This window comes from Vanacampus margaritifer, chromosome 1, assembly GCF_051991255.1.
Source record: "Vanacampus margaritifer isolate UIUO_Vmar chromosome 1, RoL_Vmar_1.0, whole genome shotgun sequence".
Lineage (NCBI taxonomy): Eukaryota > Metazoa > Chordata > Actinopteri > Syngnathiformes > Syngnathidae > Vanacampus > Vanacampus margaritifer.
In genome coordinates, this window is record NC_135432.1 from 37,196,325 (window position 1) to 37,216,251 (window position 19,927).

At 39.7% G+C, this 19,927-nt stretch overlaps 2 protein-coding genes across 4 annotated transcripts in view; both read left to right on the top strand.

Moving 5' to 3' along the window:
• Window positions 1-207: 207 nt before the first annotated feature.
• troap (trophinin associated protein) lies at window positions 208-15,345 on the top strand. The gene is made up of 15 exons (XM_077552850.1): window positions 208-372; window positions 553-645; window positions 1,004-1,211; window positions 1,295-1,697; window positions 4,478-4,596; window positions 6,826-6,954; window positions 7,026-7,065; window positions 8,031-8,149; window positions 8,362-8,487; window positions 8,557-8,596; window positions 8,749-8,816; window positions 11,868-11,960; window positions 12,033-12,297; window positions 12,375-12,568; window positions 14,867-15,345. The coding sequence occupies exons 2-15, from the start codon at window positions 581-583 to the stop codon at window positions 14,951-14,953; spliced, it is 1,956 nt and encodes a 651-aa protein (XP_077408976.1). The 5' UTR covers window positions 208-372; window positions 553-580; the 3' UTR covers window positions 14,954-15,345.
• A 3,877-nt stretch (window positions 15,346-19,222) lies between these two features.
• pfkma (phosphofructokinase, muscle a) overlaps window positions 19,223-19,927 on the top strand; it is a 33,461-nt gene continuing 32,756 nt past the window's right edge. For 2 of the 3 annotated variants that reach the window (XR_013289489.1, XM_077553082.1), the window contains exon 1: window positions 19,223-19,377. Coding sequence is in view for 2 of the 3 variants with exons in the window: in XM_077553082.1 (XP_077409208.1) it covers window positions 19,287-19,377 (91 nt within the window). In the remaining variant the exon portion in view is untranslated. The remainder of the gene's footprint in view (window positions 19,378-19,927) is intronic. The other variant, XM_077553090.1, reaches the window with a different exon arrangement.

The following is a 19,927-nucleotide window of genomic DNA, read 5'->3' on the forward strand; positions in this document are numbered from 1 at the left end:
AGGGTCTATTCAGAGTCTGGTCGGGCGCCAGTTGCCCAATACAAACTTATTTATTAACTTACCATTAAATTTGTTTAATTTAAATAACTTTCGTGAAGTCGTCGGCGTTGTTTACGCAACTCCGTCGCTCATTGGCCAAAGAAAACGCAGCTAAATGACACGTGTGGTGATTGGCTAATACAGTTTTGATTATAGCCAATGGCAAAGCGCGGTACATTACAAACGGTTGCTAGACGGGGAAGTTGACGGTCAACTCACGGCTAGAAAGAGTTTCCAAGAGCTCTTTAAACGGGCGTCAAACTAATGAAAGCAAAATAAGGAAATTCTGGGTGAATAACACACTGTTTTATCGCCTGACAGTGTTTAGTTACCGTAAGTACGAATGTTCCGCAATGGTGTCAAAATGCCCTCTGTATTGACTTTTTTTTTTACACTCGTTTTTGTTTCTTACTCGCTCGTTGTGTCGTCACGGTGACTTATAACCCACAAACAATGACTAATGTTAAACGGTTGCAAAAATGATGTCTATTGATTGTTTTCTTCACGCTCCAGTCGTTCTATTATTCGACACTACTGAATAATGGACGCCGCTCCTCCAGTTCTTCGCGAGAAAAATGAAGATGGGTTCAGCGCTTACTCTCGGAGGTAGGTAAGAAAGTGAGAGCAATGTTAAGCTTAGAAGGATATACTTTGCTTTTATCAGTATTTCTGATGTACAACGTACTGTTTGAGTTATGCAGCGATTGTTTAGTGGTCTTGTGTTGCCTCTCTCAATTAAATTTGGGATATAATTAGTTTGTGCTACTAAAACTACAGTGAGTTTTGATCAATTACATCACATAGTCATCAAACGGGCTCTTCTCCGTCTTTTGTGCAATACAGTACTGTTAATAGTTTCTCATCACCATTTTCTGTCTGTCAGTCGGTCTCTTTCTCTCTCTGTCTCTCTCTGTGTCTCTGTCTCGAAACAATACTCAATTTCACCTTAACGTCTTTCTGTCAGGGTGAAAAATGAGAACAAGATGCCACTGGAGCCACAGAACTCAAAGCCTTTAGCCACACTGCACCTTCCTGACAGGGATTCAGAGAACCAAGATCCTGAGAGTAAGACACTCGTGCGGCCAAGAGTGAGCAGACTTCCAGTGCTGGTCAAGTCCCAACATCCTCCTGCAGCTATTCTTGTTACTCAGTGGGAGGAGACAACTTTGGCTGTGAGTGTGTTTGTTCCATGTGTCGTTTTGACATTGCATTGTTTTCTTATGTCTTTTGTTAACATCATATTACTTAACTGCAGGGGAAAGACAAGAGGAAAAAGTCACGCACCAGGCTTAAGCCTTTCAATATCTCTCAGCATAAGAGTTTGAAAACGGACATTGTAACTTTACAGCCGAAAAGTGATGTTCATACCATCCCGCCTAAAAACAATGTTTTTATAAAAACCCAGAAGCCAAAAGAGAAACCCCTGAAGTGTTCGGCTGTGTTAAAAAGCACAGTAGCAGCAACAAAGGAGAAACGTAAATCTCTTGGAACAGCCTCTGGGCATTCTGGCACTTTAAAGACCGAAAATGCTGCACATCATGGGAGTTCCTCCTCCTCCTCCTCCTCTTCTGTCTCTTTGGATAACGTGGCCCATCTCACTTGCAAAGATCCAGTGAGAAGTGAGAACGCACAGGATAATCTCTCAAGCCACCCATGTGGTAAGTTCACTATGTCGATTTGTATGTTACTCGTGCAGTTGTGTCACAATTTCAAGCCCTTTTTGTGCTTATGATGTGACCTGTGCTAAGCCGTATCCCGACTAGTTTAACATAATCTTCCAAAATAATAATAATAATAATTACAATTACAATGGCCAAACCAGATGTGATTCGAAGACTGACAAAGAAAGATGATACTCATGACAGGGTAGAGCAAATGGGGGGGATTTTTAGAAGACATACACTGATACCCGTATATGCTCCGATACTATGACACCAAAACCACTTCACCAGCCCGACATATAACTTCGGGAAGGGGACATATCATACGTGTGTAAATATTTTTAGGTAAACACGGTTCGGATGACACTACTTTTAAATTATTAACTGCAAATTGTTCTTTGCAAAATTGATGATTAATTTTGTGGTCCATTCGCCAAAAACAGGAGCTTGGCTCCAGGGACGTGGAATGTCGCGGACAGGGAAGGTGCCTGAGCTGGTGTGCGAGATCGAGAGGTTCAGACTATATATTTTTTTAATTTAACCAGGAAGAGTCCCATTGAGTTACAGTAATTCTTCTCACAGGGAGGAAAGTATTGTTGTAACTATTCATGTTTCCGGCAGTAAAACAGACCCACACAATTAAATAAAAATTAAAACAAGGATAATATCAATGTAAACATTTTATTTCATAATAATTCATAAATAATTTGCAAATTAACCCTTTGTATATTGTACACAACACCAGCAGTCCATATACACTACTAGACTTACTATCCTAGCGCTTTATAAGCCTGGGGGAAACCTTTTCTTGCACCCTCCCGCTAGGCTAAGCATGACGCGCCCCACCTTCCTTAATGAAAAGGAATCAGTACATATCGTTCGTTGATAAATCAGTTGAAACACCACCAACACAAAACATTTCCAAGAAATATACCCCCAAAATGTCAACAAAATATATTGTGCCATTAACTCATTTGCTCCCAAAAACGTATAAATACTGAACATTCTATTTTAAATGTTTGAAGTGTGCCAAAGACGTATTCATCCATTTTTATGCTAGAGCACGCAGTAGGCTTTGATGCAGTCTCTCAACTGCAGAGAACGGTTGAAGCAATGATAGTTATTATAAAAAGGGCCAGCATGTGGCAGCAGAGTATAAGAGATAAACCTGGAGCATGTTGCAAACAAGCTGATTTCCCCACAGTTCTAAACAGATTTGTGAATAATGATTAAACTTGGCTATATTCTAATTCTAATTGCTGCAAAATGGAAACAGATAGAAATATACTTTTTTCCCGATGAAAGAAGAGACTCTGAGCTTTCTTTTGGTAGGTTCCATGTTTTTATAGCAATAGAACACAATATTCAGTGGGCCTTGCAACATCAGTCAAAATCCAGTAAAGCAGAGTTAAAAAAAAAAAAAACACTTTTAAAAGTTTAATAGTGATAAAAATAGTACAGCTAGAGCTTATGCAATTTTTTTAAGTGCAGATTCTGACAGACCGTGCCAGAATATAGATAAAGCAATTTACATATCTGTATCTGCCTTAAAAAAAATTATATGGGCCTCCAAAAATAATGTGCAATTCCCAGATCCCAAAGTGTGGGTGGCACCCAAAATATGAAGGGCCATAACTCAAAAAGAATTTGAGCTAGGAGGCTCAAATTTCAGATTCTTTCTTTTGACATCATAGGGCACTAGTAATGGAATAAAAATTGGGTAAATTGAAGAGGTGTCACTGGGGAGGTTCTGCCAATTTCTGTGAATTGACACGAAATGACACTGGGAGGAATGGTTCCCAGATCCGATTCCAAGTGGGGCTTTGTTATTAAACTTATGTGCTTGTCATGGATTGTACTTTTTTGTTCTTGCTGTTAGAGTTTTCGTGTTTCATTCCCCTTTAACTGCTATGTGTTACTAGCCTTTAACCTGCTAATAGTGACAGATTTGTTGGTAGTTTGGTTTGGCTTTCCCTCTGGCCCAAATTAAATATAATTTTTTACAATGGTAACATGCTGAAAAGCTATGTGCACCCATAATTTAAATTTGGCAACTTTTCATACCTCAATGGACATGTGTTAAAGAGCAAAAGCCTACTGAGATGGTTAGAAAGCCAATATACTGCTAACAGCCTGTATGCTAGGGTGACCAAACGTCCTCCTTTGATGAGATGGCCACTTTTTCTATCTTGTCCGGCAGAGCTGGGCACAACAGTTTTTACATCAGCTCGTCATTGAAGTTTGCCCACCTTTTGGCGAGTGTTGTGGCTGTGTATATTTTCGAGGCTTCGCATCCTAAAGCACTCATCGAAAAATGGGCATCGGTCGATGACGGGCTGATGTAACGACGGTTTTGTGGTTTTGTTCAGATCTACTCCCCGGACAGATTTTATAAGTTCATAAAAATTTCAGTTTTTCATTGAGTGGCAAATACACTGTATTACATTTTTTTGTTTTATTTTCAAACTATACAGAGGGGGCATTTGTTAAAATATTTATAATTTATGGCATATTTGAGTAAACGTCGAGTATGTTTTAAGTATCTCGAGGCTGGGCCGAGTCTTCTGTTTTTTGGAAATTAAAATATGTTCATCCTACTGTATGCTAATATATTGCCGGACGGCAACCTGAGTAAAGAAGGCGCTAAAGCACATCCATATGGAATTTACACTATGTCCTTTCATTCGGGTATATTTTAAAAAGAGGCATAAGGAAAAATATACATTGACATGATGGATTTGTTACTTTCTTAAAAAATTAATAAAAATGATTTTCAGACAAATCTTCAGAATTCCTGCCCAATACCGCCTCACTGCTAAGTATCCTGCGTAATGAGGGCGTGTGTGTCTCCAGCCAATCAGTTGCAACTCCACGCTCTCAATCTTGTGCCATGTTTGTAAGTTTGTGGACACTGTACGAGTCTTACTTCCTCTTAATTTTTTACTTCGTCCTCTTCATATTGTTCTTTGTCTTCTTCGTATTAGTAGTACTGTATTATTATTATTATTTCTATAGTATTATTATTATTATTATTTCTATAGTATTAATAGTGGGAATGCTCTAACCTTTATTACTTATTGCTATTATGTTGTTATTATCATTATTATTATTATAGCATTTTATTCTCCTCAGTTTTTCTACAGAGAAACAACTCCCATATAATACATCCGATTTACACCGTTCAAATTTCAACTTGCTTAAAAAAATCACACCTTCCTGGGAATTTATTGTCTGATTCTTTCCTGGGTATTTATCGTCTGATTCCACATTACTTGCAGTACTCGCATAATGTAACGTTAAATATCAACTTTCCCCTATTCATTTTCAATGGAACTTTTTCAGTCCCACTTTCCGCGCCCACTTTCATACATACAACTTCCCATCATCATCTGATATTGCTCAGTGGCGCACTTGGTTAAGTTCTTTGTCCAGTAACCAACAGGTTGCGGGTCGAATCCAACCTCCTACTGCACATTACAAATGTATCCATGGCAATTATGCTAAGTGATTATATGTTAACCAACTGACTGTCATATCAGGAAATGCATTATAATTTCACTGATATGATTAAAAGTGTTAAATATAAATGCACCATAAGCTACTTTTTTATGTACCAGGCAAGTTAGGTCAGTGGTTAGACTATTAGCATACTACACGGAGGACCTGGGTTCGAACCCTGCCAGATATAACTGTTTTGTACAAATGCAATATTGAATACTAAACATTGTCAAATGACTTCACATCCATTACTTTTGATGTCATCCGTTATTATTAAGTTTTATTTCTTTATCATCTCTTCTATATTCAAAATTCAAATTCAATGCAACCTTTGAATATACTGACATATTCACTGCAATTACATGCAATGTCACAGATTCTTCTATGGCTCAGTGGTTAAGAAAAAGCGATGGTGATCTGTGTTCCCGGGTTCAAATTCAGCTTTAACCAATCTTTAACCCAAATGCAATAATGAATACAAATCATTGTCAAATTATTTCACTATTAATACTTTGTAATTTTCACTTAATTTATCTTCCAATTTCCTTCATGAAAATTAAGCTTAGCATTCAGCTATTAGCATTCAGCTTTCAGCTTTCCCACGCAATTTCTCCAGAAATTGCATTAAGTCTAGTTATTATTAGTATTATTTCTATAGTAGTAGTAGTAGTAGTAGTAGTTCTGTATGTGATCCTCCAATTTCAGTTTTATCACGGTAAAATTCATTAGGACGGTAACTAGCAATTATTTTAATTATCCATTAAAGTTGATTAATTTTGGGATGAATTGGATAAAAAAAAAATCCATCCCTATATTAAAAAAAATGTCACATTTCAAATTGTTAGTGCACAAAAGTACAAAAACGGGTTACTGCATGAACATACCAGAGTTCTTAAAGTAATACATTATGAATTATTATAAATAACTAAATGTTGGTGTCAAATATCTTTACAATAAGCCATGGACCAAAACACAAAACATACAATATCTATCAATATATATCTATATTTATTTTTAATTTAAAAAATATATATATATATATATATATATATATATATATATATATATATATATATATATATATATATATTTTTTAAATTAAAAGAACGTACATAGGCTTTTTGTTTGTTTAAAAGTGACTTAAGCTGTCAGAACAATACATCATAAATAATAAAGAAAAATGGAAAAACTGTGTAAAACTTGAAGCTTATTCATTAAATTACATTACCATTGTAGTAGGTGTGAACAGTTTATTTATAATGTACACAACATTTCGACAGCATCAGGGCTCTGCAAAACAAAAACTTTAAACTGAAATAAAAAGTTTAATATTGGAATAAAAATTTAGTTGTTAAATATACAGCGAAGTGTAAAATACAGTATGTATGTAGCATGTATGCATGTTTTTTCACAACTTTTTTAAGTCTTATTTTATACACATGGTTGATTATGTATTTATTTAAAATTATTATTATTATTAATACTATTATTATTATTATTATATATCCTAAATATTTAAATTTGGCAGGCTTGTTAACAACACTGGTGTGTCAAATTTGGAAGACATATTTATTTTTGCTTTACAGGGACGATAAGTCACCTAGTAATAGTTGTGTTATTTCTGCAGCCACACAAAGTGTCTGTTACAGAGAGTCGTCAAAAAGCTGCTGCCAACCAGAAGGAGGGGGTGAAGGCTGCAGGCCCCATGCGTGCCACACCTCTAAAACCGTCTAGAAGAGTCATTTCTATCGATACAGTAGGTACATGCATCTATTTCCAATGCTGTTCATTTTCTGTATTTTTACTTCTTTCTATTCACATATGCAGCCACAGAGATTTCCGCTCAAAAAGAGTTTGGCAGCAGCAGGTAAGATACAACACAATTCAACCAAAATATTTTAAAAACGTTTCTAACCTGTCACCCGCCATTAGAGATAGATTTTTGGGGATTTTGGCTTGCTCTGTCAAAATCACTTTCACTCTTGCCCCAAATACAGTATGTTCTAACAATGCTAACAACCAAAGCTGGGCACTTCAGTTACTCGGCAATTCCCGTCTTTGACGATGCCCACCTTGCAGCAAGTGCACAATTACACAAAGCCTCGGGTAAATACATGGACTGAGCACCGACTGAAGCACGTTTACATCCGTCCATCGGGGATGAGTACATACAGCCCCTCTCATTTCGTGTATTTTTGCGAGCCTTAATGCATTTGCTGAATATGCGAAAGCACGCGCTGAAAGGTGGGCATCGTCATCAATGGGAATTGACGATTAAGTGCCCAGTCCTGCTAACAACTATCATGCTAACAAGCCATGTACACCAGTAATTTCGTTTTGGCGACACTTTATGTCCGCAACATACTGTGGGATGCCATCCTGAGCATACAACGCTCAAAGACACATTCCATATGGATTTTGCACCATGCCCTTTCGTCAGATACTATTTCAGTTTAAGAAGAAAAAAAGTAAAGCCGGTTTGCTTGTGACAGCATAAATCAATTTTCTGATTTGAATAGTGCTCCATTGTGCTTTCAAATGTACAGTTGTGCTTGAAAGTTTATATACCATTGGGGTAAGTTAAACGTTGAACATGTAAATGTAGCAAAGTTAAATGTTGCTTAATGACACAAAAATGCTATGAATCGTCACCAAAATTCACGCGAAACTTCAACCTCTGAAATTATCAAAATAATTGCTACAATATTTGGGATTTTATGGGAATTAACCTTTTGTCTCACCATCAAGCACAACTTTAAATTGACACAAAGACCGACATAACTTTTTTTTTTTAAACAAACGAATACAAAAAAACAACAACTTGTTTTTCAGACAAAGCTGTGGAATTTAAGCCAGATTCCACTGCACTGCAAAGTATCCTGCGTAATGAAGGCGTGTGCATCTCCAGCCAATCAAATGCAACTCCACGCTCTCAATCTTATGCCATGTTTGTGAGTTTTTGCGTCTATTCGTTTTCTTAATAAGATATGTGAAGATAACCTTTACTAATCCCTCAATGGGGAAAGTAAAGTAATGCAATGCAATTTATTCTTATTACTGTTGTTCTTATATTACTGTTGTTATTGCGTTATTATTTTTATATAAAATTATAGTGGTGTTAAATGATTTGCTATAGATTCTTGTATTTCTGTTATTTCTGTAGCCACAAGTGTCTGTTACAAAGAGTCATCAAAAAGCTGCTGCCAGCCAAAAGCAGGGGGTCACGGTGGTAGGCCCCGTGCGCGCCACACCTCTAAAACCATCGAGAAGAGTCACTTTTATCAACACAGTATGTACATGACTATTTTAATTGCTTTATATTATTTGCATTTTTACCTAATTTTATTCTCCAATTCAGCCACAAAGAGTTCCAACTAAAAAGAGTCTGGCCGCAGCAGGTAGGATGCAATATATTCAACTAAAGCAAAGTGTGAGAGCAATCAAATTAGAGGTACTGATTTGATCCACAAGCAGGCCCATAATAAAAACCTTCTGTCTTCCTGTTGTGCTGCTGTGACACAGTTATTTATTTATTTATTTTAACTCTCAGTTTCAACGCACAAAGAGGCCAACAACATGTTGACACCGCAGAGAGATTCACCTCCCAGTCCACCCATGGTGTGTATTATGTGGTCCTATTCTGCCGCTACTAACGTATTATAGTTCATGACTTGCTGTGCAACTCCCTCAAACAAAAATATTACTAGTTGAACGGCTCGTTATTTTATAAGAATAGAAAATAATAGTAACTTACAAAGTAATTAGTAGTGAAAAAAAAAAGTTATTGTGCATGAATTGTTTTTCGTCATAGCTCTTGCAAGGGAGAAAAATATTCATTATCAAGAATAAAATTGTAACTTTATGACAAAAAAGCTGCAATGCCACAAGAATAAATACTTTTTTTTTTAAAAGACAAAAACATTGGAAAATGTAGAAAAAAATGTGAAAGGTGAAAAGGCAAAAGGCTGATTATACCCTGAAGTGGTCGTTGCAGGCTTATAACACTTTTGAAATTTTCATTGTTGTTTGAAGTTTTGTGTTAATTAGTTTTCAGAGTGGGCTTGTTCGTTTTTGTCATTTTTTTTTTTTTTTTAATGCTTATTATCCAGTCACGCTATGACGTATCCGGTGTGTAAACAACGGCCGCCTTCGTTCATTTGAATGTGAGTTTCCTGATGTAATGGACACAAAAAAAGCCATCTTAAGTCGCCAAATACTGTGCCAATTCTGAACTTCGTAACCTTCCGCATGTCAGGTTTCTTCCTTGCACGCTAATTCACGCACCAAATGTAGCTGGCAGAGCGATAAAAATTTGGCCGGACATTTGATGTTTGATATTCACTGTTACCGACCAGGTTAAGGACCGTCCACATATTACATATTTCAGGGTGACTTATGTAAATGGAAATGGTGGAAAAATCACTATAAAACATTTGTCCCTTAAATATAGCCTGTTTCTCCACAATGACAGATAAAATGACATTTTCAGCTGTAGTAAGCAGTGGTCTACCATTCGCAGCTACTACAGCATTTTAAAAAAGGCACATTTTTGTTTGTTTTATGGTGATTTGTCACACATACGTCACCCTGAAATATGTAATTTGTAAAACTGTCCCTAATTTTTATTCGCTATTGGGTGGCTGAATGCGTCCTCGTCATCAGCCACAGTTTTGTCTACACTTTCGACTGAATGAATTTTCAGAGACTCCCCTGCGACTGTACTGCTTTTGAAGAAGTGGTGCGTTGCTATGGACTATATGCCACGTAGGAGGCGGGACTTCCGGGTTTTCACCCATTAACTTTGTTTCCGGTTTGCGACGTGTGGGCCGCGTCCCAGTACTTGCGCTTACGCCTTTGTACCCCTCGGTTGCGCGTTCCCGTCGACGGGTGCGAGGCTGCGATTTCACTATTTCAGATAGCCGAGACGCCCTCCCGCCGATGAGCGGGAGTGCGCTGTTGGGGGGCGCATAAGTGTGGGTGCGAGTCATTTACCCCATTGGGTGTAATTCCACCTTTTATGTCCACTATGAGACGCAATAATTCCTTGTGAGTGTATTTGTAATCATTCGAAGCCATGTGGTTTTATGCTTGATTACAGCACACGTTAACTGGTCACGTGACTGTCTAAAAAGGGCAACTCCTGTACCTAATGCAAAAATATTCCCAAAAAGTAATATAAAATTATAATCGCTCAACATAAATTGACAATTTTTTGTTAGGGAAGAGTTTAATTTAACCAATTTACAGAATACCTGGTTAGTTTTTGATAAATGGTGTGTTTATTTATTTATTCATTTACTTAAAATGTGCTTCCTTTTAGGAGTTACAAGTCCACTTACTTGAACATGACAGATTCCTGTGTTGCTCTACTTCAAGATGTTTACCAGCCTTTGGTTTTGTTTTGCGTTTGATTTGCAGGCATCAAAATACTATGAGTTTGTACTAAAATGTATGGGAGGCTTGACAGTTTTGTGCCTGTTTACTAAATATTTAAGTTATTGGCAAGTTTGATGTTCTTCATTTTTAAATGTTATTTTAATAATTTAGATGTTTAAAAAAAAAGCACTTTCTATTTCTGTGTTTTTAGGAATTCATTTATTCTTGTTTATTTAGATCCCACTATAAAACACCAATGCATAGTTTCATTTGTGGTACAAGCAGATACTATTTTTGTCATGGAAAGCAAAAAAGGCCCTATTTGCAAAACCACAAACATTGTGAAAAGGGATACGTGCCATTTTCACATTAGTTGACAGGTTGAATGTCTGATCCTCCTCACAGTTCAGATCTGAGTTCAAATCCAGGCTCTGGCCGTCCTGTGTGGAGTGGAGTAGGTTTTCTCTGGGTACTTGCGAAAATATGCATGTTATGGAAATTGACAGCACAAAATGTTCTGTAGGTGTTATTAATGTGACTGTGAGTGGTTATCTATTTGTCTATATGTGCTGTACGATTGGCGGGCAACCAGTCCACACTCCAGGGCACACCTTTCCCTATCGCCAAAAGTCAGGGATAGACTCCAGCTTTTCCCATGAACCTTGTGAGGATAAGCGGTATAGAGAATGGATGGATGGGTCAGCTATGATAATGTAAATAATTTGAGCTCCGAACCTTTGCCCTGAAAAATTCCTTGCAACTGGACCACTCCAAATTTTAATTGCAGATCTCTTCATTACAGCATCCATCAGTGACCCAAAAGAAAGACATGGGAGTAAAAAATGTGTCCCAAAAAATAACATCAAAGTTTTATGATAAAAAAAAGAAGTAATACTTAGAAGGGAAAAAAATCTTATTTTCTGAACAGTATTTGAGTACTGCAAAAGCAAAGTAATTTTAAGATTACAAGAATAAGTTTGACTAAGAGGGAGAAAAAAGAAATATTATAAAGGAAAGAAAATAATTTTGCTAGGTTACAGTCAATCTCAATTGTACATAATTTTTTTGTGTGTTTAGAGGAAAAAATATAGTATAACTCGGTGCTCCAAAATAATACACCAAAATACAACTATTTTGTAATCTTTTCTTTTGTTAGCGTTTCTCTTAAATCTTCATACCAACAAAGAAAACCGTTTGGAGTTTTGTCAAAGATTATTTAAAGTCTACACTGCTATAATCTTTGGGAAAATTCAACCCGCTAAGAATTGTAACTCTTGTGTCATGTGGTGGCAGCAAGTTGTCCAGACGTTATTTGTTGAGGAGGAGGATGGACAGAGCCTCGACAAAGGAAAGGAAGAGCAGCTCCCAGTTCTTCAAACCTCACCTGTAAGCGACATCCAAGCTTAGGCCACTAAGCAACTTCTCATTGATGAATTGAATCCTTCCTATGTATTGCAGGTTAAAACCCGCTGTGAGGACAAAACAAAGATGAACGTCAGCTGTGATGATGAAAAAGAGCAGAAGATTGAGGAAGGACAGCAGTCGATCCAAACCCTGCAAAGAGAATCTGTCATTGTTTTTTCCACGGGCAAGAAGCATTGCCGTTTTGAGAAGCAAGAGAGCTCGGCCCGTCGGGAGCTGCGCGGTCTGAATCCCTCAGAATTGGAAGAAGTGTGTAAGCCTGTTAGTCGCATCAACCTTGATGATCATATCGTGGACAGAGGTAAAAGAACGACAACTCGTCCACATTTGCTCATCGAAAATGTGATAAACTTGGAAACTCTGACCTGTGTTTTCCAGACCAGAAGACCTGTGCTACCAACACTGCGTTTGCGATGCTGCCCAAGCGTCTTTCTCTCATGGACAAGCAGCGTTTGGACACGGAGGTTGCTTTTTATTTCTCCCATTCTATCTCAGATCCTCTCAGGATCTTACCTTCTCAACCACGCTGTAGTGACCCGGTGGCATCCTTGCTCAACTTTGAAGAGTCTGCTGTGAGTACAAACTGTTGAACTGGAGCAATAACCTAAAGTGGTACCTTGATGTTGGACCACAATTGATTCGGTCAAACTTTTTTTTTTATTATTGTTTGAAATATAATTTCCCATTGATCTCAATTTGGTGTAATTCATTTAAATTTGGGTTGAAAATTTGTGAGCCTGATGACGCCATTGAAAGGATCTGAATGAAACCCTGCCAGTGGGGCCTTTTTCTCTTAATATGCGGGAGAAGGTCTAATCTGTCAAAATGGTTTCTATTCTTATACTATCTTGGCCACCCACCCACACGGGGGGCGGCTCAGCCTAACCCATGTGAAAATGTATGACCTGATGGTCTTAACTGGTTTCAACTAAATAAGTGCGCCAGAGTGCAGGAAGATGCCAAGCCAGGTCACAGCGACACAACGGCCTAGCCCAAGTCACCCATCTAATTATTAAGAGACATAATGTAACACCAACGCGAGAATGACGGCAACAGGTTGCTATTGCTTCTTTGATAGCTGCGTGTTATTTTCTTGGGAAAGTTCAAGAATTAAGCAAAGCAAAGCAAAATGGGACCGACCTAGCGAGAGGAGTGTAATTTGCAGCGATCATTTGAATGATCTGACTTAGAAGATGGAGTTTTGGTTGGAATTTGGAACAAAAGGCCTTCTTTAACCAAGATGGCTCGTGGTCACCCTCCGGAGCAATGGCTTCTAAGTTCTTTCCGGCTCTGATCGCGGTGCTGCCTTTAACCTCCATGCAGCTCCTCTATCTCATTTTGATTATTTCAGAGGTTGAAGTTGGCATGAGCAGAAATGTGCACATGAATTTTGTTGACGATTGGTCCTACCGCCCTAAGTCAACTGAGATAGGCTCCATCACGCCTGCAATCCTGAACAAAAAATGAGTATGAGAATAAAAATGAGAATGCCTCTGAAAAAAATAACTAAAGGACTAAAACTACATTTTACATTTACAGTATAAAACAACAAAATACATTATAGTATAGTGAAAATGTCCATGTTTTCATAGTTTATTCATAGTAATTGAAATCTTAAAACCTGCCATTTAATACACAATAATGGAATTTTCATGAAAAAAAGAAAAAAGCCCTGTGGATGGTGTCCTCCTGTACAAATGTATTCTTGAAATCTGCTGTTGAGAGAGGTCCTCATGACCTCTGCAACATCTCAGCTGGGATAGCTGGGATTACATCAACTCAAAATACAGCCATTATTAGCTAAAAAAAGTGCTTTGAAAAAAATACTGAAAAGCTCCTCTAATAACAAATTAAAACTAGCTTAATTTAAAAAAATAACAAAAGTCAAAATGAAGTAAAAATAACCACGAAAAATCCAAAACTATGGTAGAATAACTGTCATGCTAATTTGTTTAAAAGAATACAGTAGTCGTTAAAAATGAATGTCAATGTTGAATGAAGGGTAATACATGTAAACCCTCATTTAAAAAATTGTCATCATGGTTTTGTTATAAATTTACACACTAGTGGCTCAAACTACCAGAGACAAATTCCTTTTGTGTTTTACGTACTTGGCCAATAAAGATTATTCTGATTCTCATTAACTGTCACAAGTATATAATAAATCCATCCATCCATCCATTTTCTTAACCGCTTTTCCTCACAAGGGTCGCGGGGGGCGCTGGAGCCTATCCCAGCTAGCTTCGGTCAGTAGGCGGGGTTTATATAATAAATTATCATGTAAAATATTAAAATGGAACACTACCTACCTTTTCTTCAAAAGGGATTTGTCAAACATCACAAAAGGAATGTGAGTGAAGAGCCAAATCAAAGTCTCTAGTTCACTTCCTGTCAAGCCAACAGCAATTATACAAAAATGGTCCCACTAATACAAAGAGTGTGCCAAACATTAGCTGAACAGAATGTCCGACTATCATGACACCAAAATACTATGAAATAAAGTATTAAGCTAACCCTTACTGCATTTTTTTTTTCAATTTTAAATTTGAATAAGCTTACATCATGCTAACTTCTGCTGGATATATTTCTCTTACCACTGACATCCTTTCAGAATGATAATCACAAAAAAAGCCTAAGAAAAAGCAAAACCCAAACCAATTGAAATTATGTCTAGTTAGATCTTATAAGTTCTCATGATAATGGTTCCAACTCCAAAAATTGTTGCCCATTTATATTTTCTAAAAACAAGGCTGTAAATGTCCAACTCAAATAGTTAAACTTTTGGGTTTTGCAGCTTCAAGGTTCCACTGTACGTATTCCATTTGGGGTTGCCTCCCAAAGTTTCATACTTTTGCATTTTCTTTTCCCAGAAATTTGTTCCACTGAGTTTGGATGCTCCCTCTCCGTGCTCCTCACCACTTGAAGCAAAAGGATATTCATTACCATTGTCACATTAGATGAGAGCATGTCTTATGCAGGTTGTCATGTGTCTCTGGAATGGTTTCCATTTGCTACTCTACCATGCAGACCAGATTGGTGGATTCCTACAGAGATTCTTCACCCTTCTCTAAGTTTATTTTTCAGCAGAGCGCTGGAGCCCTTACCGTGACCAAATGCTTGGTCACCTCCTAACCAGTGTTGCCACAGTCACCTTAAAAAAGTAAATTAAGTTACTTTACTTGTAAGTAATTAAATTAAAAGTTACTTTAATAGTTCCGTTCAGCAGATACCGACATCCCTGCTCAATAAAAATAACACTTGGTTGTTTTGCCTTTCAACTCCATTGTATGTGCATTTTTAAGTGTGACATTTAAGAATAAAGTTTGTTTTTGTTAAAAAATAAACTAAAGACTTATTACAATCTTTTTTTATTTAACATTAATTTACATTATTTTTTTAAGTGAGTTATTTTATTTGAAACAAATAATTAAGTCTTTTCTGGATTTCAGTTAACATAAATGGGTTATTAGCCCATATATGTTCTAATAAATTGTATTCTGTTTTACAACCTTTAAATTTGAATATATGCAAAAGGTTCATTACATCACTTGAGTCATTGAACACTACATTGAGTCATGTAGTTTTGCACAAATAATCAAGCCTAGCAGTGAGCGAGCATCAACTCTTTAATGATAATTCGTAACAATTACTGTCAGATTTACGTTATCACGCAAAGACAACAACACGCTACCTGTTGCGTGGCATACGAGAAAAAAAAGTCTCATGTTGCTTTCACGGCCCCTCCAGGCTATTAGGTGATGTGTCTTTTTCATGAAACACTAAGACAGATCCTCACATTGCGGGCACTGTATATGCAAGCAATGAAACTTGATTTCCTCTCAGTAAATTCACATATAATATATTGTTGGGAACTAATTAAAATGTGGCCACAGTATTGATGCCTCTTGCATTCCATTGTTCTCTGGGTAAATGACTGAGCTCCATTGTTGTGTTTGTAGGAGAGCACTTACAGTTGTGCTTGAAAGTTTACATATCCTAGGCTTGATGGTATGCATATCAACATTCTGCTGTGTGAATGCCCGCTCCTGATCGGTGGGGATGTTTTCACGCTCATTCCTGGTTGGCCTCTTCCTCTAAGGGTAAACTTTCATACACAACTGTAAGAGGGTGTTTACTCATTCTGTTGTCCCTGTGTGGACCAGAACATTTTCCACAAATGAGTAAGGTATTGTTTTCAATATGTTTTGTCTTTGTGTCTACATTTTGGAAATAAATGGTTGAATGTACAGTTTATGGCAGGAGCAAACTCAGTCCTCGAGGGCCGGAGTCCTGCAGGTTTTGGAGGTTTCTCTCTTCCAACACAAGCTGATTCCAATCAACAGGATCGTTATTAGGCTTATGCAGAGCTTGATGATGAGCTGATCATATACCAGTTGTGTTGGAGAAGGGAAATATTCCAAAACCTGCAGGACTCCGGCCCTCGAGGCCCAAGTTTGCCCACCACTGGTTTATGGCCTGACCATGTTTCTGTTTTAAAATCTTTGTTGGGGCGGCATGGCACATTGATAGAGTGGTCGTCTCCCATCCGTGAGGTTGTGGGTTTGAGCCTCAACCCTGGTGATCATGTCAAAGTGTCCTTGAGCAAGACACTGAATCCCGATTGAATTCCCGATTTGTTATGATTATTATTATTGTTAAATGACTTCTACAAATTCACAAAACACATTTAGACTGGTTGGGCTAACTCTCGTGCACGCTCGAGGGCCCTGCCAAGGGTGTAGAGCTGGTCCACTGTTCCACGGCTGAGACGAAAACCATACTGCTCCTCCTGAAACCGAGATTCGACTTCCTGACGGACACTCCTCTTCAGCACCCCTGAATAGAGGTCAGGGAGGCTGAGGAGTGCCATCCATCCATCCATCCATTATCCACCGCTTATCCAAGGTTGGGTCGCTGAGACAGCAGTTTTAGCAGGAAAGCCCAGACTTCCCTCTCCCCAGCCACTTTGTCCAGCTCCTCCATCAAGATCCCAAGGCGTTCCCAGGCCAATCAAGAGACATAGTCTCTCCAGCGTGTCCTGAGTTGTCCCTGGGGCCTCCTGCCAGTGGGACATACCCAGAACAAGTTAGCATGTGATGCCTGTGTAGGTGGAACACACCCTCCGGTCCCACTTCTTAAAAAGGGGGCCAACACCCCAGTCTGCCAATCCAGAGGCATTGGCCCCAATGTCCATGCGATGTTGGAGAGGCATGTCAACCAGGACAGCCTCACAATATCCGGAGCTTTTAGGAACTCCTGCCAGATCTCATCCACCCCCAGGACGTTGCCACCAAGGAGCTTTCTAACCACCGCAGTGACTTTGACTGCAGAGAAAGGAGAAAGGTCTCTCGTCCCTGCTTCCTCAAGGGAAGGCGTGTCGGTGAAATTGAGGAGGTCTTCAAAGTATTCTCCTCAATGACTCACGACATCCCGAGTCGAGGTCAGCATCTCACCTGTTTACTATGCACAGTGTTAATGGTGCACATTTTCCCCCTCCTGAGATGCCGGATGGTGGACCAGAATTTCCTCAAAGCCTTCCAGAAGCCATTTTCCATGGCCTCACCGAACATCTACCATGCCCGAGTTTTTGCCTCAGAAACCACCAAAGCTGCGTTCCGCTTGGCCAGCAGGTACCTGTTATCTGCTTCTAGAGTCCCACAGGCCAAAAAGGCATGACAGGACTTCTTCTTCAGCTTGACGGCATCCCTTACCACTAGTGTCCACCAGCAGGTTCAGGGATTGCCTCCACAAGAGGCAACGACTACCTTACGGCCACAGCTCTAATCGGCTGCCTCACAGGCACAGAACAAGGTCCACTCGGACTCTGTGTCCCTCGCCTCCCTTGGGACAAGGGTGAAGTTCTGTCAGAGTTGGCCGTTGAAACTCTTTCTGACAGGGGATTCTGACAGACGTTCTCAGCAAACCCTCACATTACATTTGGGTTTGCCAGGTCGGATCGGCATCTTCCCTTACCGTCTGAGCCAACACACAACCAGGGGGTGATCAGTTGACAGTTCCGCCCCTCTCTTCACCCAAGTATCTAATACATGCGGCCACAAATCCAAATGACACAACCACAAAGTTGATCATTGAACTGCGGCCCAGGATGGCCTGGTTCCAAGTCCCTTATGCTTGAACATGGTATTCGTTATGGATAATCTGTGACAAGCACAGAACTTCAGTAACAGAACACTGCTCGGTTTCTGATCAGGTGGGCCATTCCTCCCAATCACGCCCCTCCATGTCTCACTGTCATTGCCCACGTGAGCGTTGTAGTCCCCTAGCAGAACGAGGTCCCTGGAGCACTCTCTAATACACCCTCCAAGGACTCCAAAAAGGGTGGGTATCCTGAGCTGCTGTTTGGTGCATGGGCACACAGAACAGTCAGGACCCATCCCCACACCTGAAGGAGGGACGGAGTTTATCCTCTTATCCACTGGGGTAAACCCCAACGTACAGGCGCCAAACCGGGGGGAAATAACTATGCCCACACCTGCTTTGCGCCTCTCACCATGGGAAACTCTATAGTGGAAGAGAGTCCAAACCCTCTTTAGGGCCCAAGCTGTGTGTGGATGCGAGTCCGACTATGACTAGTTGGAACTCCTGTGCCTTGCACACCAGCCTGGACTCCTTCCCCACTAGCTTTTGTTGCCTGGAATCAGAGTGCTTTTGGCTGCTGCCCAGTTAACAGCCATAGGAAGGGGGACCCACGTTGCCTTTTCTGGCTGTGCCCGGCCGGTCCTTATGGGTGCAGGGCTGGCCACCAGACGCTCGTCTACAAGCCCCACCTCCAGCTTAGACCTGGCTCTAGAGGGGGGCCTCTTTGACCCGCGTCCATGCAAGGGAAACGTCCGTCCATTTATTTTATTATCATAAGGTGTCTGTGAGCTGTGATTTGTCTGGTCCTTCACCTCAGACCTGTTTGCCATGGGTGACCCTACCAGGGGCCCCATACAACATAGCTCTTAGAATCATTGGTACATACAAACCCCTCCACCGCGGTAAGGTGACAGTTCATGGAGGGGTTTTCTACCATTTTCCTTTTGTTTTGGTGAAAGGAGCTGTTGTTCAAATACTGTTTATCAATGAGGATCATGTCCTTTGTGTTGCCATGTCCAAGGCAGGTGCTTGGATGTATATTTAGTTGACTGAGTGCTGGTGGAGGAGGGTGTCAGTGGGAGTGGGCTCAGGATCCCAATGGACTATAAAGGCTGTGCACTTCCAGGAGTAGAGCAGCCTCTCCTGCTCTGTTTTTCCTTTCCCATTCATCATAGACCTCACTTGGGAAACATGTCTAAGAACCTCCAGCTGGTCACAGACCCCACCAAGATGGGGCTGGGACGCTCCATTGCCGTGCTGACATCTGGAGGGGACGCTCAAGGTGAGATGGTATCGTTTCCTGATTGCTGGTGTGCCTGTGAAGTAAACAAAGCTTAATAATTACGGTGCATGACATTTATCCATGTTACTCTGGATTTTTTGATAACACAACCAAGTGTGAATTTTTGTGCCACGTCTGCGCGATAAAAATGGATTCACTTGTGTTCCTGCTGTCTGTTAATTGAGGTGCTACAGATAAGAATCTTAACATGCAGAATCATTTTCTTACCCAACCACAGTCAAGATATGCCAACCTCTGATGGATATGTCTTCTGTCCACCTTATAGTGATGTCATCGAATGAATCTCATATTTTTGCATGATGATATTCTAACGTCCCACGCATTCATTCAGTTTGCATCTTGGCAGCTAATTTTAGTGGTGGTGACCTTCCGGCACGGTGGGGAAAAACTCCCTCCTCCCACCGAGCCCGCCATCGACAGCAGCTGTTCAGTGAAACAAGAGCTGCAGCCTGCAAATTTGTCACAACACAAACACATACTGTGGCATTTGCCGTTCAAGAGTATCCAGGTGCGAAACATAGGGAGCGTC